Source organism: Mchenga conophoros, linkage group LG3, assembly GCF_057382185.1.
Source record: "Mchenga conophoros isolate Kocher_MC1m ecotype Shallow Benthic linkage group LG3, M_conophoros_male_GT1.1, whole genome shotgun sequence".
Taxonomy (NCBI): Eukaryota; Metazoa; Chordata; class Actinopteri; order Cichliformes; family Cichlidae; genus Mchenga; species Mchenga conophoros.
This window is the reverse complement of record NC_140528.1, coordinates 7,804,566-7,829,350: the sequence shown is the minus strand read 5'-3', so window position 1 is coordinate 7,829,350 and position 24,785 is coordinate 7,804,566. Positions and strand designations below refer to the sequence as shown.

The 24,785-nt window shown below is 43.2% G+C and overlaps 2 protein-coding genes across 3 annotated transcripts in view; both read right to left on the bottom strand.

Annotated features, from left to right (window-relative positions):
- LOC146577138 (protein NLRC3-like) overlaps window positions 1-24,785 on the bottom strand; it is a 291,287-nt gene that overhangs the window by 254,424 nt on the left and 12,078 nt on the right. The window contains exon 7 of one of the 2 annotated variants that reach the window (XM_085268127.1): window positions 22,427-22,619. The exons of the other annotated variant lie outside the window; for it this stretch is intronic. Within the exon in view, the coding sequence (XP_085124253.1) occupies window positions 22,427-22,619 (193 nt within the window). Of the gene's footprint in view, window positions 1-22,426; window positions 22,620-24,785 lie in introns of those variants that run through there. 2 annotated transcript variants of the gene reach the window in all.
- Window positions 1,913-3,917, bottom strand: LOC146577139 (protein NLRC3-like). The gene is made up of 2 exons (XM_085268163.1): window positions 3,866-3,917; window positions 1,913-3,714 (listed from the first exon to the last, which is right to left on the bottom strand). Exons 1-2 carry the CDS (start codon window positions 3,900-3,902, stop codon window positions 1,913-1,915), a joined length of 1,839 nt encoding a protein of 612 aa, XP_085124289.1. The 5' UTR covers window positions 3,903-3,917.

The following is a 24,785-nucleotide window of genomic DNA, read 5'->3' as shown; positions in this document are numbered from 1 at the left end:
CCTGTTGGAGCTCAGTTTGGGAGGAGTTCTTTTTTCTCCTCATCTTTCCTGATGTTGTGCATTTTCTGCTGTTTGGTTCCGGGTCGCTGCTCTAGCGGCTGACCGGCCAGCTACCTAGCCTGACCTGTCTCCCCAATGTGATGTTTGTGTATTGTATGTACGGTTGGAAAGCTCAGTATCCTAATTGCCCCTTGAAAATAAATACAGTGTTCTGAATCTGAATCTGAAAAGATTACAGAAGACGACTCTGTTCAGTAAATATTACGCTCATACTGTCAAGAAATACCAAAGGTAGGTAAAACTCTGGTTGTTGCAGCCATCCAGTATGACATGCTTTGTACTGTCCTGCTGCAGTTTGTGACACCTGGTTGATGAGTTGTTAAGGATGATGAAACAAACACTTCACTCAATGTTTGTCTTCTAAACTGGATGTAATTTTGGCAGCCGATAGTTTTTCTTAATCTATCCCAGCTGCAAATAGGAACACAACAAATAAATAACTTTACCCACTTGGATCCTTATCATTCAAGATTGTGAAGAGATTCTCTACTCAGAGAATACTGGTGATTTTAGATGAGAGAGATGGAAGATGATGAAGGGGAAGAGTTTTCAGAACTTGAGGCCTTTTGTTTTCACTGTATAGGACAAAGAAGACAGGAAGGGAGGGAGAAGTGAGGAGAATAACACACAGGAAATGGTCTTGGGCAGACTCAAACCAGGCCCTGGAGTCACGACTCTAACCTTCAGTGCATGGGTCACCTGCTCAGCCAGGTAAGCTACAGCAGTCAGCAGTGTGTGAGTTAATTTGAAGACAATGATGACTATAAGTCAGGTAAAAAAAATACTATCATCAACCAACAAGGGGAAAACAGTGAGCTTGAATGACCAAGCTTTGACCAAGTGTGGCTCACTCCTCGGTCTTCTTGCACAAGGAGTGAACCACCCTGCATGGCTATCAATGTGGTGCAACCAAGGCCATCATACAGTACAGGCCATCCAAGCTGATTTTAACTTTTCCTCCCAGATACCACCTTAGAAATCATCTAGATTAGGATATGTTGGCTGTTCTAGATCCAATCACAACAAACAGAGAGCTGTTGTGTGTCCAAGGTGAACAGGAAGAATATATACATGCATAAAGTCAATAAAGTCAGAAGGTTTGCTTTAGACTGTGCTGCAGTTTATCATCAAAGACAAACAGGCACCATGCTGCCAAGAAATGGCATCAAGTCTGACTTGAGGTTTTTTTGTTCTTTTTTTTTAATCAAGATTAAATTTTATAGCAACCACAGCAGAGATGACCAGGGAAGGTGTGCTTGAGGGGATATAGCTACAACAGCTGGTTTCAGACTGAAGATGAACTGAGGTGCTGCACCCAAGTCTGCAGGTTCAGGGAGGGACAAACATCTGCTGCAACCAGATTGGAGTGAGAGGAGAGAGCAGGCCAACAACAACAAAGAAACAACAAACACACTGTGGAAGACCGAAGCAGAGTTTAGTTTAAAGTGGAACTAAGGATGTTTCTCTGGCTGCCAGGATTCACTGAGTAATTCAAATGCTTTCTTTAATGCAGGACCCACCATGCATGTAAACGCAAGTGTTTCACCAACATTTGTGACTAAAATAGACCTGCAGTAGAAATGTATCTAGGAGCATGCATGTGAATATAAAGTATCACAACATCAGGCACATGCAGCCTAAGTGTGTAAATAAAGACTGATAACATAACAGCAGCAGTGATGATCAGAGTTTATGGTGAATCCAGCGTCTCGAGTTCTGGAGGCATCAAAGAGGTCACAGTTGTATTGGAGAAATCCCAAAACTTTACAAATTCATAAAAAGACAGAAAGCTGGTGAAATAAATTACTGACACAGTTGGATGTTAAAAGTAAAGACATGAGTACAAATGTACTTACAGAGCTTTGTTGGAGGCTTTGACCACTGGCAGCAGCCTCAGAATAGCCTCCTCTGAAGCAGAGTATTTCTTCAGGTCAAACACATCCAGATCTTCTGAGGACAGTAAGATGAAGACCAGAGCTGACCACTGAGCAGGAGACAGTTTATCTGTGGAGAGACGTCCTGATCTCAGGGACTGTTGGATCTCCTCCACTAGAGAACGATCATTCAGTTCATTCAGACAGTGGATCAGATTGATGCTTTTCTCTGCAGACAGATTCTCACTGAGCTTCTCCTTGATGTACTGGACTGTTTTCTTATTGGTCTGTGAGCTACTTCCTGTCTGTGTCAGCAGACCTCGTAGGAGAGTCTGATTGGTCTGCAGTGAAAGACCCAGGAGGAAGCGGAGGAACAAGTCCAGGTGTCCGTTTGGACTCTGTAAGGCCTTGTTCACAGCACTCTGGTGGAGAGACTGTAGGTTTGGTTTGTTAAATAATTTAGATTTCTTGGAGGTTGTTTGTTGTTCTTCCAGCAGATTGAGTCCAGAGTTGCTGAAGGTCAGATGGACATGAAGAGCAGCCAGAAACTCCTGAACACTCAGATGGATGAAGCAGAACACCTTGTCCTGGTACAGTCCTCTCTCCTCTTTAAAGATCTGTGTGAACACTCCTGAGTACACTGAGGCTGCTCTGATATCGATGCCACACTCTGTCAGGTCTGATTCATAGAAGATCAGGTTTCCTTTCTGCAGCTGATCAAAAGCCAGTTTTCCCAGAGACTCCATCATCTTCCTGCTCTCAGGACTCCAGTGTGGATCTGTCTCAGCTCCTCCATCATACTTGACCTTCTTCACTTTGGCCTGAACCACCAGGAAGTGGATGTACATCTCAGTCAGGGTCTTGGGCAGCTGTCCTCCCTCTCTGGTTTCCAGCACATCCTCCAGAACTGTAGCAGTGATCCAGCAGAAGACTGGGATGTGGCACATGATGTGGAGGCTTCGTGATGTCTTGATGTGGGAGATGATGCTGCTGGCCTGCTCCTCATCTCTGAATCTCTTCCTGAAGTACTCCTCCTTCTGTGGGTCAGTGAACCCTCTGACCTCTGTCACCATGCCAACACAGTCAGGAGGGATCTGATTGGCTGCTGCAGGTCGTGTGGTTATCCAGAGGCGAGCAGAGGGAAGCAGTTTCCCCCTGATGAGGTTTATCAGCAGCACATCCACTGAGGTGGACTTTCTAGGGTCAGTTAGGATTGTAGTTTTGTGGAAGTCCAGAGGAAGTCGACACTCATCCAGACCATCAAAGATGAACACAACCTGGAAGTCTTCAAAGCTGCAGATTCCTGCTTCTTTGGTTTCAGTAAAGAAGTGATGAACAAGTCCCACCAAGCTGAACTTTTCCTCTTTCAGCACATTCAGCTCTCTGAAAGTGAATGGAAATATGAACTGGATGTCCTGGTTGGCTTTGTCTTCAGCCCAGTCCAGGCTGTATTTCTGTGTTAAGACTGTTTTCCCAATGCCAGCCACTCCCTTTGTCAGCACTGTTCTGATTGGTTCATCTCTTCCAGGTGAGGCTTTAAAGATGTCTTCTTGTCTGATGGTTGTTTCTGGTCTGTCTGGTTTCCTGGATGCTGTTTCAATCTGTCTGACCTCATGTTCATCATTGACCTCTGCAGTCCCTCCCTCTGTGATGTAGAGCTCTGTGTAGATCTGATTCAGGAGGGTTGGGTTTCCTGCTTTAGCGATGCCCTCAAACACACACTGGAACTTCTTCTTCAGCTTAGACTTAAGGTTACGATGACAAACAGCAGCTGGAAGTTCTGAATAATAATAATAAAAATACAACTTTAACAATCATATTTTACAAAATGCTGATGACAATTTCTGACCCACTGAGAAATGACTGAACACACTGGTGTCACAAGTGTCTCATTTATCCAGCAGCTTAAATCTTTAGATAAATCCTCTTACGTCTCTGCAGACGGTCAGCCAGCTCCTCCTGCTTCATTCTCCTCAGGAAGTCCACTGTGATCTTCACAAATGCCTCTCTGCTGTTTCTCCTCTGCTCATCATCCTCCCTCTGAAACTCCAAGCACTGGGGCTTATTTGGATTCAGAGCCTTCTGGATCTTCTTCAGCTCGTTCTTCACAAAAGTGATGATGTTGTCCTCCAGCAGCTGGAACAGAATATTTATGAATGACCCACCACTCTGAACTTTAATCCACACAACATCCACTTCTTTACGATCAAGGGGCATATCATCCACGACCTCTTTACCAATTATAGGTTTGACTTTATCTGATTAACTGAGACTTTGTCCACAACTCCACGATCCCAAAACGTTGATGCTGTTCATATGAATGCAGCGATTTCAGTGGGAGAAACATTTCACTGGTGTTCAGAGCTGAACTACCAACAGGTTGATGATCAAAGCCAGAAACTTGGAGATGTTTCAGGTGACTGAGTTGATCGTACAGACAACTGGTCTTAAAGGTTCACTCTGTTTACACATACAGATCAGTATTTAAGGTTTGACTCTCATCATCCACTGGGGCACAAACTGGGCGTCATCAGGACACAACAACACAGAACAAACACCATCCCCACAGACACAGCAGCCAGCGAAGCAGAAGAACTTCACATCAAGAAGGTCCTGAGTAAATGTGAACGCTGGTTTGAGGGCGGAGTCAAGGAGGCCATTTATGTGAAAAGACCATCTCTGAATGGAGGAGGGGCCTAAGGGTACATTTGTCACCATCTTACATGCTGTGATTGCAGCCATTCCCCAGCTCTCTGTGAACTGGACTCATGACCATTGATCAACAACCATTGATCAATGGTCCTGACAATATGCGTACCAATGATCAATGAACTGACCTCCCAGCCCATTGTTCCTTCAGTGGGCTGGTTTCAGTCATACAAATGTCCTGTTTATAAGATTGAAACCTGCAGTCAGCTGAGACTGAAGAAGTCACCTGATGATGATGAAACGTTTCTCCCACTGAAAACATCCAGATGAACAGAATCAAGCTTTTTGGGATTTACGTACCTGGATGATTGAGCATCAAGACACAACTCTGTGACTTTTCTCAGATGAATAAATCCTCTCCTCCAGCTTTGTTTACATCTACCAGCCCTGTGGCGCTGCCCAGGGAAATAATCTATGTGAGAGGTGGAAAGTCATACAGGTGTCTGCTCCTGCCTTCAGTTATTTTATCTACTGTGTGTCAACTGGCTGAACCTCCTCCAACTGTCTACTGTCTCCCTAAACTCAACAATGACTTCGTGATCTATCCATTCTCTGACCAAAGACATCCTGCTGCAGGAGGTTAACATAGCAGCACACTGATGATCCCACTCACTGTGAACAACACATTTGGACCTGATTTGCTGCTCTGGTTTACACGTGAACTTTGACTGCTGCTGTCACCAACTTGAGAGGCTCTACAGAAAAACTGGACTTGTCCATAAAAATCATAAACTACATTATAAGGACAGCATTGCTCAATCAACTCTAATTACTACTGACATGTTATCTCTTCTAACTAAGGTACAGACACTCAAACTTGCTGCTTTCAGTGAGAAGTCAAATGTCTGAATATGAGCTGGAAGCTGCTGAGAGTCCTCCTCCTTCCCGTGGGGTTTACTTTCTCTACTACTTTCACTATAAACACGCCCCTTTCATGCACCTGCAGAGGGCCACCAGCAGATGGAGCTGTCTTAAACAAATCCACTTGGATAGTTAGCTGTAGATGACTTTATCAGTATGATTGTAGGACTTTGAGTTATTCTTTAGATTTATTTCAACTCTTATATTGTGCACAAGTGTTGAGCGACCCATAATTTCTCTGTACTTTTCATAAGAGCAGCCAGACTTTCAGCTAGTTTTTGTTTTTTTAAGAGCTCAAAGTTATTGAAGAAACAGTTATTCAGCTTCATTCCCACTGATCTCGACTACAAACTGTTTCACTTTGGTTTCTGTTTAAAGCCTCGATGTTTAAAACGTTTCCCTGTGATCACATTTGCACCGTCTGATTTCAAAGTTTGTTTTCTTTTGGTCGTTTAGTCCACAGAGTCCTTGGTGTTCTGAAAGGGACCTATAAATAAATGCATTATTATTAATATTAAAGTAGTTGTTGTACATGTACAGACCATAAATATGGAGTCCAGCTGTGTTTGATGCTGCTGGGCAGACTGACCACTGGGACCCTCTGAGCTCTGCTGCTCCACTCTGTGGAAGAACCATGAAGGATTAGATCAACACAGGATAAAGATCCAGGAGTTTCTGCTCAAATAACTTCATCTGAATCAAGTCTGTCAAGTTTTAGACTCTCAGATTCTGAAGATATATTTTCTGTTTTCTATGAACTTTCTTTCATCAGTGATGGAAGTGATGATGCTGCAGAAGCTCAGAGGAAACTTTGAGACTTCATCAAACTGATAAATTCACTCACTGGAAGGTAAAACTGTGATGAACCATCAACTAATGCTCTCAGGAGGCCAAAGGTCCCTGAATGTAACTGTGCAGTAGATTCATTGAGTGTTTGAAACCTGACCACTTCCATATGTTTTCATTCTAACACAAGAAGTCCTTTTCTCATTGCTTTGATTTGAGTTTTCATTTGAGTTTTCTGAGTCTCGTATTTGGAGTCGAGTCTAATCAATGATCTGACAGAAGAACATTAAAAAGGATTTACCAGTGCTGTCAAAATTAACATGTAGGGTTAGGGGTTCATCTGTTATCATGATTAACATGATAAAAACCTTTAACACGACACATCTGGAGAGCAGAACGACTCAAAATCCCTGAAATGTTTCTATCAACGCACTTCGGGCAGTTTTTCCAAGTAGAGTTACCTTTGCACACGTGCAGATGTGCAGCACATCTGTTAGTGACGGCAGCTGAACCAATCAGCTCAATATGGAAGATGACAAACACACACTGACCTCTCGATGGAAAGTTTGAGTATTAAAAAAATAACAAGACGGACCAGCCGACCAACATGAAGGATTCTGCACATCGTGACAGAAGGAATTTTCTTTTCACCGAAGCACTTCCAGCTTAAAATATCACAACGATGCAAAGCACTGATGACACAACTGCCAAGTGGACAAACTGCAGACCTGTTAGTGTTGTTAATAACATAGTTTTGGTTCCTCGTGTCAAAGACTTGAAGAAGAGTGACAGAGAGTGTTAGACTGCTGCAGGATCAGTGCCACCTCCACAGACCTGTGAAGAAAATGATTGTTTGACAGATGGGCTCAGATTCAGGATCAGCTGAGGAGTTTGTGGCTGACAGAATCCTGCAGGTACAGAGCAGAGCCCATCATTAGCATGCAGGACTGTCCCTGGGGGGTCGGCTCATTCAGGAGGTTAATCAATGTTTACATGTTCAATAAACATGTTAAGTGTGTAAATTTGCCCTTTTCTCTCGAGTCTGTTTGCTCATGAAATGAAATTTGATTCGTTTACATTAAAAATGATGTTTAATGGTGATTAATCCAAATGAATCCACAGTAACCCTGTGATGAGTCTGATTAAACATTTTCATTAACAGCAGTAATATAGATTATATATTATTATATATTAGTGCACACTTAGCTTTTAGTATATATGTTTGTTACAAAGTTGTATTTACAGCAGAGAAGCTGAGTTAAAGACTGAAAACTATTCAAAGTCTCTTTGAATTGAAGCGTTTAACATTCTTTGTGTTTATTCTGCATTGACTTCATTATATGGTGTAAACGTCTGTTACAGGCTTAAATATAAAGTTGGAAAAATGTAACTGCAGCTATTGATCAAGTAATTGTGATTAATCAGGATTAATGACAGAAGATTGTGTCATTAATTAGTCATGTTTTAATCTACTGACAGCACTAGTGTTCACTCTGGTGCCTCCAACTGTTTTACGCCCTTTCAACACCTTCGTGGTCAAAAGTGTACACGCACAAAATCTACAATAAAACCCTCACGCAGCAATAGGACAGACACACAATCCATTTATCTCTGTGTCTCAAACACACACACGTGTATTCAAAGCCTCGATTTGTTCATATTTCATCTGTTGTGTTTTTATCTTCAGCGTTTTCAGTGTTGCTGCATTTACACCAAAAATGTTTCCATTGATGAATCAGATTGATTTGAATGTGTTTCATCCATACAAATCCCTCCCTGGTGGTCACATGACTCTATAACATAACAGGAGTCATGTGACAAGAGTTTCATGCTGTAAAATGTCAAAATGGTTGAATGTGGTGGAGTAAAAATGTGAGATGTCAGCTACTTTTCTTCAATATGAAATGTTTGCAGGGCCTGACAGGAAGTGGACGGACGCTCTGATCACTTCCTGTTTGCTGAAGTGGGTTTTCAGTTGTTTAGAAACCAAAGGCTTGTTTTAAAAGACAGTTTAAATGGGACTGAGGGAACGACGTGTTTGTAGTTTATATCCAACAACATCAAGCAGTTAAATCAAAGAGTTCATGTTGCTAACAGCTCACCTCTCTGCAGCAGACACAGGCTGGGCTTTAAAATTAATGAGACCACCTTTAGACCGGTCACTCCTTAAGGACACAGAGCTGGCTTCAGGTTCATGTTTACGTTTAGTTCCTTGTTTCTTCCTGTGAATAATGATGGAGCAGTGATGTGAGTGCTGAGCTGTGACATGGAGAAGAGTCATGGACAGTTAGAGATGGTCATCTCACCTCTGAGCTTTGGTCTGGCTCTCATGTTCCCCACACAGAGTGCTTTTAGAGGGAGGGGCTCCCTCCTCTCTGTCCTCACACTGATCCATGCTGCTCAATTCACATCAGCTCACACACACTTTCTACCTGCAGAGGAAACACAAATCATTCATGTGCACATCAGCTGAAATCCTCCTTTCATCATGTGTGCTGTCCAAATATCAGCTGCTTCTTTCCTGCTTCATCTCAGTGTCAGCTGGATGCAGTCAGACAGCAGTGTGAGGCAGAGGAAGCTGCCATCAGCTGCTCTGCTATCAGTCCACTAGATGGAGCCTGAAGCACACACGATGCATTCACTGACACACACTGATTCACTGTGACTGGAAGCTTCAGTCAGTCCAACACGTGTGAACAACATTTTAAACATTTCAGCTGATCCAGGATTCAAAGAGGATCAGCAGAGTTAAAGCTTCACACTAATTCTTCCTGCTGTTTGCAGAGAACTGCACACACACTGATTCACTGCTAATGAGAAGCTTCTTCCATCCAGTAATTCATCATCCATCAGCTCTGCTGCTGCTCTCAGTCCTGGACTCTGATCACACACTAAAAGCAGCTTTTTAACTCGTGTCTGTAAGAACTCTTAGTGTTAGCTTAGTGTTAGCTTAGCGTTAGCTTAGTGTTAGCTTAGTGTTAGCTTAGTGTTAGCTTAGTGTTAGCATGCTGTGTGCTAGCTCAGCGTCAGAGCTCTGCAGGTGTCTCGTGTGTAAATATTAATCACAGTGACAGTAAAGGAGGTAAAGGGCTGTGACGTCATCACGTACGCTGCGTCCTCTGTGGGCTCTGAGTGAACTCAAAGTACAAACTACAAGTACACAAACACGAACGTAGCTCAGAGTGGCGGACACACTCGGCCTCGTTGGTCCAGCTGTGAGTCCGTTACCGTGAACTATGGAGCGGCAGATTTGTGCTGAACTAAGCTGCACACAGCTGATGTTAGCCAGGAAACAGTACACACTGACTTTAATGGAGAGACCGGAAATACAAACACACACAGTTTGTTGTGTGAAGAAATCAAACACGAGCTGAACAAACAGTAAAGTTCCTAAAGACAAACTGTTAAAGGAGGAAACAAAGCAAACTTACAGTTTCTTCACACACCAACAACAAGCTCCACTCCACACCTGGACACTAAACACGGACACACAGGTGAGCTGCTTCCTGGAAGGAGGCGGGGCTCCACCTGAAACTCAGCACAGGTGGGAGGGGCTCAGCTCTGTGTGTGCTGATGTGTTAACTTTAAAAATATGCCGTCTGACTGCTCAGACTGAGTCAGAGTAAAGTTCACATGCTGACGTGTGGAGACATGAAACCTTGTTGTAGCTGCAGGTGTGAACACACTGATCCCAGATCAGCTCTGCTGTATTTGTAACATGAACATTTCTGCTGCAAAGCTTCAAATGTTCAGCATGTTTCTCTGTTTCCAGTCTATAGATCCAGTCACACTTTCTACCTTCACCTGTGCAGTAAAGACTGAGAGCAGAGCTGAAAGCAAGCGTCCAATCAGTGAGCAGCATCAACACCTGAGCTTCATTCAGACTCTGTTATTGAAGATGTTGTTGGTACAAAGTTCATCTGCTGCTCACATGAATCCATGAAAGATTTATTTCACTGAATGTTTCTTCAAAGCTCATTTCAACCTGTTGAAGTCATGAATGAAAGTGCAGACTGAGAGTGGATCACATGATGTTTGAGGTGTGTCATGTGACATGTTCAGTATTGTCACACATGTCTAGATTGTCCCTGATATCATAACTGCTCAAACACTGATGATTATATTTGAAGAATTATTCCTGATGGCAGCAAAGTTTGAATGGAGCTCTCTGTCTGTGCTGATTTGTCGCCCTCTGGAGGTCAAAGCACAAACCTACAGGGCAGCTGGGGAACAGCAGGGATCTGAAATCATACGAGATGTTAGTGAGAAGAACAAACGGACTTAAGATGGCTCGAAGTGATCAAAGTTGATCTAAAACAGAAGATAAATCCAAAGCAGCATCAGATGAATGTTACCATTTCCAGTTACGGTGCCCTTCATCTAATATGGAAATGTGTTGGTTGTTTTTGCCGTGTTGTTGTTCTTCCTATTGTGTTTAGGCCAGAGATGCTCTTCAAACAGCGGACAGACATGACCACATTACAAGAACATGGTGTGAGTCCGATTTGATATTCCAGTCAACGCTGAGAGACCTTAACCAGGAAGTCAGAGGTCAGCTGATGCTGCGAGCAGGAAGTGAACCAAGGGAAAGGTCCACTCTACTCAATCTCAAAGAAAATATGCTGGTATTTGTTGATGTTGATGGTACAATAAAAATATATAATATAATAAATAATAAAATATCATGTGATGATGAGATGTGTTGTTGGTGTTTGTATTTTCTGTAAATGTCTTTTTTAATGTAAATGCTTTGTTCCAGACGGACAGGGAATCAGTTGCTGTACGATGACATCATCTTGATGTTGACGAGGAGGGCGAGAAAAACTAGTTTTGTCCTGCAGATGGCGATCTTGCACCGTGTTCAGAGAGCCGACACTTTGATGGTGCTGCTCTACTCAGCTTACTTTAGCCTGGGTTGGACTCTATATGAGCAGCTTCCACTCTGGTTTCACTCTTAAACACACTTGTTTGATTTCACTTGTAAAAGTTGAAGAATAAATATTTTATTACAAAATTATTTGTTGATGCATTTTTTTAGGGTCAAATATCTTGTTTGATTTGAGGAATGAACTGTTAGGGTGGAAAAAGTGAATCAGGTTAAAATAGTGGTGCTTTATATCAGTGAAGATGTATAATGTAATTTAAAATGTTGATGATGGGTTGTAGTGGGCTTGTACTTACAAAACTGCCTCATTTTATTGGAACGATCCACAGTTGCATCCATTCACGGATGACATCTGACATCATTTGACATCTGGTCTGAACACGTTTGTACACAAGATGCCTCAGTTCTGGATGTTCCCACAGACTCCTCTGTGCACCTAAAGAAAAGGTCAAGGGTCAGCAGCACATGTAGTTGGGACAATTCTTCAGTCGCACAAACTACACAATCATTTTCCTCCAATGACGACTTTTCACTTGCAGAAATGGTCCTGTGTGATTTCCAGGCTGTGATATAAAAACTAGTTCCTAATGGCAGCGACTCACTCAGTAAACATGTGTTTCCTTCACCAACCTCACACACAGATCCAATAAGATCAGGAAGTGGGCAGTATAGTACAATATGTGTTATTCTGTGCTGCACTGCCCAAACTAAAGATCTGCTGAAGTGTTGGAAATGATCCAGATGTTTATTTTGGACGATACAGCAGAAGATCAGACATGAAAGTGGAGATAACACAGAAGACCTGCAGCAAAGGTCAGAGGTCAGACTGGGCCCCTGGATTCAACAATGAGCCAATGATCATCAAGCAGTGACTAAAGCAGAGCCCTGACGTTCTGACATTCATCACACAGTCAGAACAAATGTCTGCTGATGACTTCATCTCATGAAACGACTGATAGATGTCAGTTCATTGATCAGCTGAGCTGCTGATCTTCATCGTCACAGAAACATTCAGCTTGTTTCAATCAGTAAACAACTCCCACTACTCCCAGTTTGAACTGTTCCCACTCAAAATGCTGTGAGAACAATGATCATTGTAGAACTTCACAAACATCACGTGTTGTTTTCCACATGTAAGATCAGCAAACACACAGAAACTTCCTGTTGCCACACACGGCCTCTAAAATCTCTTCCACGCTTTCTGTCTGAAGTCCACTCTCTGTGTCGGATCCACAGGAAACAACAAGATCTTATTAACATGGTTTTCAATGTGTCTCCTTCCAAAAAGTCCAACCAATGAACAAATGTGTGTATTTGTGGAGGCCGAACAAAAGCATGACACATTTCTCTGTTTCTATAAACTGGAGTCAAACACAAACATGAAGAGTTTCACTGACAGACTCCAAAATGCCCCCACAGTGGATCAAAGGGAAATCCTACAGTGTGGCCAGAGACTCTTAATGGCTCCAACATCAACACATCCACAATGTTGGATCCAGTTCTGCCTCACAGAGTTACTAAGACACACCCTCTGCAGCATCACAACAGCTCCACCTGCTTCACCTGCCTCCTCAGCATCTGTACACCTGAAGAGAAAAGAAAGGCTCCAACAGCTCAAATCTACAAAGGATTCATGAAGTTTCATCCAACAATAACATGTTTGCCTTCCACAGTGTGCTGTTAGACACCACTGTACCTCTGCCATTTCAAAAAGAGCAGCTTGGGAACATTTTGGCTCCAAACACTTTGTGTTTAAGTTCTTTGTTTTCTTTGTGAAGCCGACAACATCTGGAGCTTTGTGACTCATAGAAACATCATTTTGTTCTTTAGATGACAGCAGATTGGGACTGAATAATCAATCACTATCAAACCAATAAAGACAAACATGCTGATTTTACAGGAACTTTGTTGGAGAAGCTGCAAAGACATGAAACTGGTGGAGATCCCAAACCAGTTGATAGTGCTGGTTATTCCAAATAAAGCTGTTTCCCTTTGAGATGAAATGACTTTGTGTCCTGATATATAATAAAGATGTTGTTGTTTTTGAGCCCCTGTATTAAAAGTAGTTTAAAGTCAGCTTGAGTTTGATGTCTTTATGTCAAAGCTGCTCATGATGTTGAGCTGCTGATGGAATAAAAACAATATAAAAGCATGTAGTCCAGACTTAAATGTAGCCTGTTGTTAGCTGAGGTCCACACACAGTGTTTGACAGTGTAAAGTGTGTGAAAGGGCTGCTGGTGGAGCTCACTAGGATGAGCAGGTGACCACGAGGTGGAGAGCAGCTGGCCTGGCTTTGACCCGGGCCACGCCCCCTTTCTCTCTGCTTTGCTGTCACTTATCTTCACTGCTCTGTCCAATAAAGCTGAAAAAGGCCCCGAATCAAAGAAATCTGCTGCAGCCTCTGAAATGTCTTCTGTTTCCTTCCCGACGGCTTTTTCACCGTCAGCCCATCAGACAGTCCAGCAGCATTTATGATGATGTCATGATGTTGAAGAGGCTGCTACGGTGGCCTCCCATGACCCCCAGCCTCATCACAGCTGAGATGCAGACATTTGAAAACATTCAGCAGACAACTGAATAACAGTCCAACACAACAGTCTGTGTGCAGACACACACTGACCTTTCATATAGTCAAACACAGCTGGTTGAGTCATTTCTCTGTGAGTCTAAAGTGAATCTAGTATTTGAAAGTCCACTTCCTGTGTTTGTTGTTGAAGACTTCTTCAGCTTCTTCTCAAGGACATCAGCTGCTTGTTTGGCAGCAGAGGCAGTTAAGAAGCTTCCTGAAAAACACTGAACAGTGAGTTCACTGTGGCATATGACAGATTCAGCTTTCTGTGTGCAAATGTGTCTGTGTCGACCTTTCAAATGCTGTTGAATCCAAAACATCAGCGGCTCCTCGGCTGCTCACTTCATGCACTTCTGTCTGTGTGACAGTCCAATGACATCACAGCTGTTTCCAGCCCCAGTGTCTCAGGACTGGACACCTTTAAACATGTCGAGGATCAAACAGCGTCCAGCTAAACACACATGAAACTATCAGAGCTGACAATCATTCCAATAACATCTAATGGTTCATGTATGTAGACACAGGACTACAAGGAAATGGCTCTCAGCATCTGGCTGTGGGAACACATGAGTCCCTGTTTGTGTTCAGATTGTGTGCATGTTTTAGACGTGTGTCACATGTAGAAACACAACAATCCCACAATGACACACAGATGTGTTTGACACAGCTGTGCAGCTGTAAGTTGTTTCTAATGATTCATTGAAGCTCTTCTAACATTCTGGAGACGATCAGTACATGAATCTGTTCAACACGACAACAATTTGACTTCAGTGTGAACGTTTGCATTAAATAACCTTCTTCATCCAGCTGACAGCATCTTCATCCTATGATGTGAACAGTTCCTCCTGTTGATGACAAACCTCTGACAGGATCTGCTTGAGGAGCTTTTTCATGTGCAGCTCTCTGAGCTCAGGGCTGAGCTGCTGTTTCATCTTTAAGAGCTGCTGCCTCCTCGCCGGACTTGTTCTCCTCTTCTTCTCCTAATGACACCATTTCTGCTTCATATAAAATTCAATAAAGATGCTGACATGTATCTGTAGCAACAACATCATTGAATCTAGAACAACTGGAGCCAAACCAGTGGCTCTGCTGGGATCACTGGTGAGCCAACACTTCCTTGTTGATGCAGATTTCAGGGCTTCCTTTTGCTCCTCCGTTATAACTGTTCTCTCTTCTCAACACATGATGACACAAAGGAATCAGCAGTGACAAAGATGATGCTGAAGAGAAGCACACACTTCACACATATAACAGAGCAGTGCAGTTACACACACCTCTGCTCGACATCAGGCCTCAAACAAAGACACAAAACACTAACTTGACTCTAAACAGAAGAAACGAGCAGCTGTTTCTGTTCTGTGCTTATTTATATTTGACACACATGCTTCTCTTTGTGCAAACACACATCGCACTATAAGGGTAACCTCGCACACAATGATTGGACAGCACAGTGATGATGCTGGGAGATCCTATACGCAGCAACACAGAAACACTGAGAACTTTAAACAATGATGGAAAGTGTTATAAATGACTTGTTGGCCTCTGATCTGTCACAAACAGCTGAAACGTGTCTCTCATGAGTCACATGAAGGTTTTGGACAGAAAGGACAAAAAGTAGCTGCAGTCAGTTTGTGTCATTTTTAGATTTATTCATCTGGGAGAAAAATCTGAGGGACATTAAAATGTGTTTTCAACAGAGACAAGAACATGAATATAACAGAACAGGTAAATGAACATGTTTCAAGTAAACAGCTGGACTGATCAGGTCCAAACACAGAGTGATAAACTTGTCAAACAGCTGTCATATCTTTATATAGAAGCTCTTTATAAATGCTGCTCACTGCAGTCTGTTTACTAATAATGTCAAAGTGTTAGAAACACAGAAACATCAGAATGGTCTTTGTTCACAGAAACCTGTCTGGGATCCTTTGTTGTTCTTTTGATGCAGAGTTACATTATAAATATAAAGAGTTATTTCAGAGTCTCATCAGTTTTCCTGCATGTCTTTATTTAACACATCAGCAGGGCTGAAGCTCTCATGTTAAACACACACTGATCTATGGACACGTTCATGTGTTTCTAACAGAACCAGGCTGTTATCAGCCTGCACTAACATTATGTCACACACACTGAATGTAACAGTGACAGTTTACATCATCACACAATCAGCTGTGATTGTTTCACTGTCATCAAACGAGTCAACAGGAAGTAGAATCAATAGAAACCAATCATTTCCTGACAGCATGTCTGATGGAAATAAGTGCAGATTATGTATGAAGTCTAACTGCACACAGTAACTGTGTTACAATAAGGACTTAACAGCGCCCTCTGCTGGAGTGTTTCAGTACTGCGTTAACTAGAATACACCACCTCCTCCTCACACCACCTGCTACAGCTCTACTCTTCTATGACTACAGTCATCCACAGCACTGATGTGAGGTCACATGGTTCATATGTAAGGAGCACAGCTGACCTCAGGTCAGTTTAATGACTGTGAGCAGCAGCTGTGTTATTGTCACTGTGACAGGGAGACACTCTCAGACACAGCGCTCATGTCAGCTTGTTCTCATGCAGGAGGATCAGGAGCTCCATGTTTGTCTTTCTGTTTGAATCATGATGTGTTTGTGCCATCAGAGTCTGTCATGAGTACTCAGGGTTTCACAGCAGCTCTTCTGGATGCTGACGAGGACTCCAACCTCATGTTTCACCTCTCTGAGCTTCTGATGTCTGTGAACACTCGTGTTTCTTCTCTGGGCTCATCTGGACAAAAACACCTTTCTGTGTTTGGCTGCAGCCTCATTCTGACTGACAGGAAGTGTGTTATCCATGAGCTGCACTTCTGTGAGGAAGTTTCCTGCTGTGTTTCCTGTCTGTGGACAAACACGAGTGTTCCAGCTGAGGACTTGGTTCCTTCCACCTGTCCATACAGGACATCACGCTGTCTGCAGCTCTGTAAATGCAGCTCCAGGTCCTTCCACGTGCTGCTCTGTATTTGTGCAGTTTGTAGTGTGTCCTGGGAAACGTAGCACACATGGTGTTCTTCTGCTGTTTCCTCCTTTCACTGAGTGTGAAACACTGACGCTGTGCTGTTGTTCACAGAGGGGAGCTGATTCTAGCTGCAGCTGGACTCTGTCATCTAACTGAATGTGTTGGTGCTGATCACGGGGCTCTGAGGGGGGAGCAGCAGGAGGACTCTGGATGCTGACGTCAGTGTATCTGTGGAAGCTCCCACAGCGTGTCTGTCATTCAATATTGTGCTGTATATTGTATCTATGCAAAGATGAACAGACTGTGTGTTCACTGGTCTCTGTGCTGCAGCTCTGATGTCATCATCACTCCCTCCTCCACCCTCAGCAGTCCCAGCATGCTGCTGTGGTGCACCCCACCCTCACTCTACACCTGAGCCACAGACCACACCCTCCACCTCAATATACACCACAGTTTTCTCTGCTGTGGAAATGAGATCAGGAGGAAATCATCATTATTATTATTTAATAAACGCTCACATTAATGTGGGCTTATTTGTTTCATATTAGAAACATTAGTTGAGTGTTTTTAGTATAAAATGGTCAAAGTCCCTCTTTTTGCTCCTCCCCTCACCTGTGGATGGGCGGTGCTGTTACCGTGGTGACAGCTTGGATGTGTTTCAGTCCTGCCTGGTTATCACTGCAGGAATCTTTCACATTTATTACAGGTAATAACTCTGATTTTTCTGTGTATTATGAACCAAATGTATCCTGATACACACAGAGATGGATGAGCAGAGGTTGTTTTTGCAGTTTATGTAGTTACTATGGACTTAATGCATACATATTATTAAAATTAGGGCTATAACAGTTGTATTGATGTATAGCAACTTGAAATGCTCCCACAAATGGCTCCACAGCATGTAAAAATATAACAAAAGCTCTGGCGGACTTGGTTCTGTGGTCAGTCTTAAAGGGTGAAGTTAAACTCTGTAATCTTCACTGTGTCACAGAGTTCAGTGAGTCCCGTTATTCACAGTATCAATCAGATCATCAGAGAACAGCTGATCAGCAATCAGTGGTGCCAACAGCGCCTCCTGTGGTGAGAGGATGCAATAATGCAATGTAGCATTTTTCCACTCAACACTTGCAGTCATGGAAACTGTCTGTTGGATCTGTGTGACGTTGCTTTCTTGGTTAGAGTTCCTCACAAATGTCCAGATGATTCTTCTAATGAGGCGTCGACCATGTTTGCAGCTCTTTGGAAGAAAACGTCGCCCTTTGCCATCCTTACTTTTCTTTGACTTCTTCAAATGCAGCTGAACTCCAGCTGGTATTTTCTTGGACTTTGCAGCTGTTTCTGGTCATCAGTTCATTCCTGCAAACCTCTGAAGCTGAACAACAATGATGCTGCATTGCTGGCTGATCCCAAAAGGTTGATTCTGTTCATCTGGACGTTTTCAGAAACGTTTGCTCACTGATCAGGTGACTTCTTCAGTCTCAGCTGACTGCAGCTTTACAAGCTTACAAACAGCACATTTGCACAATGACTGAAAGCAGCAGCACCTGATATATATGATACTAATATAATACATATACATATATAATCCATACTAATGATGAAGGAACTGAGCTCACAGTCCATTGTTCATTCAGTGAACTACTCAGTTTATTTTGGGCCTCAGAAATGCTCACTCTGTTTGTACATCACTGTCAGCAATAGACTCATTCTGCTGTGTGGACAGGAACACATGTGACATCACTTCCTGTTTGTTTGTGACTGAAGAAGTTTACAAGGAATCATTTAGAAGAGTTTCAAACATCAACTGATTGAATCCATGAATCTGAAAACGTGTTTGTGAGTGAAAGAGACAGACATGTACAGACTGAACTATCTGTTCAACAGTCAGAGTGTTTCTGTAACAGGAGACACTCTTTACACTCCACTCAGCACAGGGACACTGAGGAACCACGAGACAAGAACATAAACCCAGGATAAAGAGTTTGAGTGAATGTGGTGTTGAAGGTGTGGAGGTGGATCAGAGTGTCAGAGGAGACTCTGTAGAAGGACAGAGTGCCAGCAGGACAGTCCACATACACTGCTGCTCTGTTAGAGACAGAGGAGGAGGAGGAGGAGGAGGAGGAGGAGATGGATGTGTAGCTGTTATTGTGCCAGACAGACTGAGGACCATCATTATAGCAGATCAGACTCCAGGACTGATCATTGCGTCCAAACAAACAGTCAGCACTGCCTCCTTTCCTTCTGATGCTTCTGTAACTCACTGATATATAAACGTTTCCTCTCCACTCGACCTCCCAGTAACAGCGACCAGTCAGACCATTTCTACACAGCAGCTGTTCATAAACATCAAATCTGTCTGGATGATCAGGATATGACTGAACCTCCTCCACACGTGTCACCTTCCTGTTGTTGTCAGACAGTTGGAGCTCTGTGTTCACTGTGTTTGTGTCGATTGTGAGTTGACAGGAATCTGATGGAGAGAACAAACACAATCCAGCTGCAGTTATTGATCCATCATCTGTTCATTGATTGACACTTTGATGATGACTCCTGACATGATGAAGATGGTTGAATGTGTGCTGCTTTGTTTTCATGAATCCCATTAAAAACACACTTACACTTCCTCAGACCTGGTCTCAACCATCGGACTCCAGCAGGCTCCACCCTGAAAGGAGGAGGGGGGTCAGAGCAGCACAGTCAGCATGCACACATGGACATTACATGGCTCTCACACACACACTGTTACACACTGAGCTCAAAGCTCGGCTCCACTGTTTTATTCAAAGAAATCTACATTTATTTATCAGCACATTTAAAAACAGCTTGAGCCAAAGTGCTGCACAGAGTAGAGAGAAAATAGGAAACATACACAGTAATGAATATAAAGACTGGTCAGGATTGAAAGCTACAGAGTACAAATGTGTTTCCAACCGGCTTTTAAAAATGTCCAGTGTTGGTGACGACCTGATGTGAAGGGCGACTGTTCCAGAGTTTGGCTGCAGCCATCGATAAAGCTCACCTCTGTTTTTACGTCTAGTTCTGGTCAGAAGCTGCTTATCTGCAGACCTGAGGGCTCCACTTGGATTCTTTTGTTAAAGAGAGATAAGATGGAGCCAATCCATTCACAGATTTAAAGACAACCAGATCTGGAAGTGGATTCTACCACGTACTGGTAACCAGTGGAAAAAGCTGGTGATGGGTCGTCTAGCACAGACCCACCGCTGGAACCAGACAATTGATGAGGGAGAGAACTGTGACAGCGCCGTTCCTTCACTTGACCTCAGTCGCTCTCGTCTGCTCCCTCGTAACACTGCTCTTTATTGAGCTTACATGAATATGCACAAGTTCATTATGACGTCTTACACAGGTATGAACAAAGAGTACCAGTCTGTGCATAGTGTGTGTGTGTGTGTGTGTGTGTGTGTGTGTGTGTGTGTGTGTGTGTGTGTGTGTGTGTGTGTGTGTGTGTGTGTGTTCCAGATGTGACCCTGTGACCCCAAAGCTGGTGCTAAGAGTCCAGCGGTCCCCCTAACAAAGGGCTCTTATACTTAACCAGACACAGAGTAGGTGTCCTCCTACACCAGGGGTCTCAAACTCGTGGCCCGCGGGCCAATTGCGGCCCGCAGGACGATAGTTTTTGGCCCCACCTTAATATGAAAATGTAATGTTAGTTTGATAATGTATGACACTTTACAGTGTTGTGGGCGGAGCTGAATTAACCCACCAATCAGGGTGGGATATGGATCTCAGGGGACACCAGCCGGGCTTGATGCAAGCAGGGAAACATTTCTCAATGAGTCAAAGTTCCAGCAGCGTTGCCCTGGAGTGTTTCTTTCTTTCTGTGCCTGGCTGGCTTCCTCCTTTCTATTGGGCAAACGCCGACATTCGCCCCAGCGCGCTGCGTTCACAACACTTCAAAAAAAGTTGTTTTTTTAAGTTGCTGCCCAGCGGGACATTATACGTATATAGATTTATACACACGTCAGTGGGATTTAAAGTTATTTTCCACAGAGAGAGATCTCATATTAACTCTCACAATGATGCGTAGGCGGCGGGATAAAAGAAAAGTCATGAACTCAATGCAGCCCAATTTAGTCTGCAGTCACATAGCGACACCTGTTCATCAGCAACAACAGTCCCCGGTAACCCGGACTAATTATAGGGTCGCACCGTAATTTGTGGCTCCATGTTTTTATTTGCATCACTGCGTTTGCATTGCAGCAAACATGAACATTACATATATTTCAATATAATGTAAAAGCAGTCAAAACAACTAACATCAGAAACAGCTGATGTTATTTGTTATATGTCACGGTGTCATTTCCGCTTCTTTCTCCTGTAACAACAGCCCGGCGCCGTGAGCAGTCGCCTTTTTTGCGCTCGCTATCCCTGCACTTTCTACCATCTGCAAATGCCACGGTGTTCGTGTCGTCATGAAAGACATGAACATCGAGCGTAGAAACAAAGGAGACTGCTACCGGCTTTTTATCTGCCGATCGCCGTGCTACGGTTGCAAGAAAAAGAAGCAGAAATGACGTTCTCTACGCGTTGAGACGTTCCCCGTCCGTCGGCTAAACGCTTGATTGAAACTTCAATGCGACAGTGACACCAAGTAGAATTATAAATGTCACATAGCCCCAAACATGTCTTTTTCAAAGCCTGCGGTGAAGAGAAAGGTTGGTGATGAGCACCGACAATTTCAGGAAAAGTGGGAAATGCAATATTTCTTTGTTGAGCACAGGGGCACCCCGACCTGTCTTATTTGTACAGAGAAAGTTGCGCTGCACAAGGAATACAATTTGAAACGTCATTACACAACTAGACATGCTGAGCTGGATGCAAAATACCAGGGAGACGAGAGAGCGAACCGGGTTGCCAGTCTTAAAACAGATCTACTGAGGCAGCAAGATTTCTCCAAGAAAGCAACCAAAGAGAATAATGCAGCAGTCGGAGCCACGTGGTTAGTGAGATGATTGCTAAAGCAGGGAAGCCATTCACAGAAGGTGCATTTGTCTAAAAGTGCATATTGCAGGCTGCAAATATAGTCTGTCCGGGAAAGAAAGGTCAGTTTAGCAACATCAGCCTTTCTGCCAACACCGCAGCAGATCGCATTTCTGACCTGTCAAGTGACATTTATGACCAACTGTGTGAGAAAGCCAAATGTTTCAGTGTATACTCAGTCGCTCTTGATGAGACCACAGACATCACCGACACTGCCCAGCTCCCAATGTATGTCCGTGGTGTTGATGACAGTTTTGAAGTGATGGAGGAGCTGCTCACAGTAATGTTTAGTTAGTAAAGTTTATGGGCCCTGTTAGAATCAATTTCATTCTCATTCTGTTGTTTGAGAACAATAACAGAAAAATGTGCACTTGAGAACAAATTTATTGTGAATTTATTGTGAATTCAGCTGTGAATGTACAGTTTGTCATTATTTTAGCTTCCATTTCCAAATGTTAGCTGACACTTTATTAGGTACACTGGTATCTATATCAGGTACACCTGTGACCTAAATGTTCCTGCAAACAAACTCCTTGGAGACCCCTACATAAATATCCATGAACTATCCAGCTAGACTAGTGTGTCTGTCCCTGAAAATATTCCTGCATGTGTGATTGTTCATGTCTCATCTGCAGGAAACAAACAGGAAGTGAGTGAAGGACACAGGAAATGTTTCCAGCTCTTCCTCCTCTATCAGACATTCTCTCCATACCTGAGAGTGTCCAGTCTCCAGCCTGGATCCTTCAGTCCAGCCGACAGCAGCTTAATTCCTGAATCACCTGGATGATTGTAGCTCAGGTCCAGCTCTCTCAGATGGGAGGGGTTGGAGCTCAGAGCTGAGGCCAGAGAAGTACAGCCTTCCTCTGTGATCAGACAGCCTGACAGACTGCAGACACACAAAACAACAATCAATCTGTCAACAATCGTTTTCTCTTTGTCACAATAACATCTATCCATTTACATCCATTCAATGTAACTTTATTTAAAAGTGACAATTCCCAATGGACAACAACAGTCATCTGAAGCTGTTTAACAGTGTAAGGTAACAGCCTCCAATATCAGAGAGAAAGTCCCAAACATCAGACAATTGTGGAGATACAGAAATTCTTTTATTGCTGCCATATAATCTGCATCATTATAACTGCATTAATAATGTTCTTTACAGCATTATTCCATCTAATAATATTTCTCACAGTATTGATATTGCATTAAAGTTGTCTATTGAACATGTTCATTTGAGGATCCTTCCATTATGTTAACTTTTATTACAAGTACGGTCAGAAGTATTTCATACACATTGCATATTTGTGCTTATGTCGAGTTGATGTTCGGTTCATTAAGGGTCTTAAGCTTCACTGGCGTGACTGTCCAGGTGATCCATGCTGAGGGAAACTAGAACAGGATGATTGCATGCATGCTTACAATACATATAACACATATAATCTAGGAATGTGTCAGGCCTGAGGCCTTAACTCATTTGGTGTCTCACTATATTTTACTCTACTTGGCAACAGATGACCAGAGTCAATAATTAGCCCCAGAGACCCTGAGGGCTTGAAGTTTATTACCTTGTATGGAAGGTGTTACAGAAAAGAGAAGTTCTGTGTCTGTTTATAGCCATTAAAGATGTACAAGATGTACCATTAACTGTGACTAATGTCTGGAACCTATTTTACTCTGACTATTTTTATTGACGCCATGGGGGGGCGTGTACCCCACTGCTTTGTAAGTGTCCACAACATCTCCTGTTTTCTCCTGTGTGTTAATAAACTCATCGTTTGATTGCACTTCTCTGGGGCCTCCGTGGTTTGTCTCACTGCTCTACATTGATAGATTTCGCGACACAATCGACTGTGAGCAGCACTTGGTGATGGTGGGAAGAAGAACTCCCTTTGACACAAAGATCCTCCCAGTGAAAACAGGCTCCAGGAGGAGCATCTACCATGACTGGTTGCAGGGTGAGGGGAAAGAGAAGAGATGAGCTCAGAGAGACAAGAACAAAACAGAGAGACAAAAGTTAAGGACATGCAGTAGTGACATATAAAAGCATCAGGAGTGAAAAGAGGGGAGAAGAAAGCAGAGCATCATGGGAAGTCCACCAACAGCCTGAGCCTATAGCAGCATAACTAAGGGATGGTTCAGGGTCACCTGATCCAGCTCGAACTATAAGCTTTATCAAAAAGGAAAGTTTGAAGCTGATCTTCAAAGTAGAGAGGGCGTCTGTCTCCTGAACTCAAACTGGGAGCTGCTGCCACACCCAGTCCAACATAGCCAGGCTGAGTCGTTAGATTAGTCCAACGTAAAGTCAGAAAGTCATTATTTATGTCTCATTTTAGTGCAAATGTAGAAAAACTGTCCAAAAGTTATTTCTAAATCTGATATTAAACAGTTTAAATGGTGAAAAAAGCTGTAAAGAAAACAGAAAGAGTCAATAAAAGCCTCTTTAGAGGGTCACCAGTTTAAAACTCAGACATTTAAACTGGTGATTCTCCTTCTCTGCTCCATTTCCTCTCTAGACTTCCTGTTGCTAGGAGGGATTTGATTGGCTGAACGTCCTTTTAGCCTTTCTTTAGTTCTTTGGGTGCTAATCAAAGAGGAAAACACACGAGTCATGTGACGTGACATAAGGAGCGCTCTGATTGGTTGGGATTGACAAACTATGGTGCTGTTTGCAAGCTTCGCTTTGCAGAGGCAAGAAAATCTCTTAGATAGTGATGAGACGCTCCACAGTGACATTTCCACACTTTGGAGCTTCTGAAGTGAAGATGTTTGGAAACGCTGCTCCAACGTGTGGTTCAAACACTCAGGTCACGTGACCTCAGCTGCCACAGGTGGCATACTTGCTGCTTCCATGTTAGCATGTTAGCTTCAACAGGTGGTCAGTGTGAGAGCAGAAGATGATATCAGTGACATCCAAACAAGGAAGGAAGAGACTGTTGAAGGCAGCGAGCTGTGACTGCTGTGAACAGTGTCCTCACACTATTTTCTCCCTGTGTCAACATACATGAGGCTGCTTCAGCTGCAACACACCACAAACACCTTTATACAACTA

Coding starts and splice junctions, on each gene's coding strand:
- LOC146577139 (XM_085268163.1), bottom strand. CDS start 3,902: ATGAAGCAGGAGGAGCTGGCTGACCGTCTGCAGAGAC. Junction 3,715..3,865: donor GGCTGACCGTCTGCAGAGAC/GTAAGAGGATTT, acceptor ATTATTATTCAG/AACTTCCAGCTGCTGTTTGT.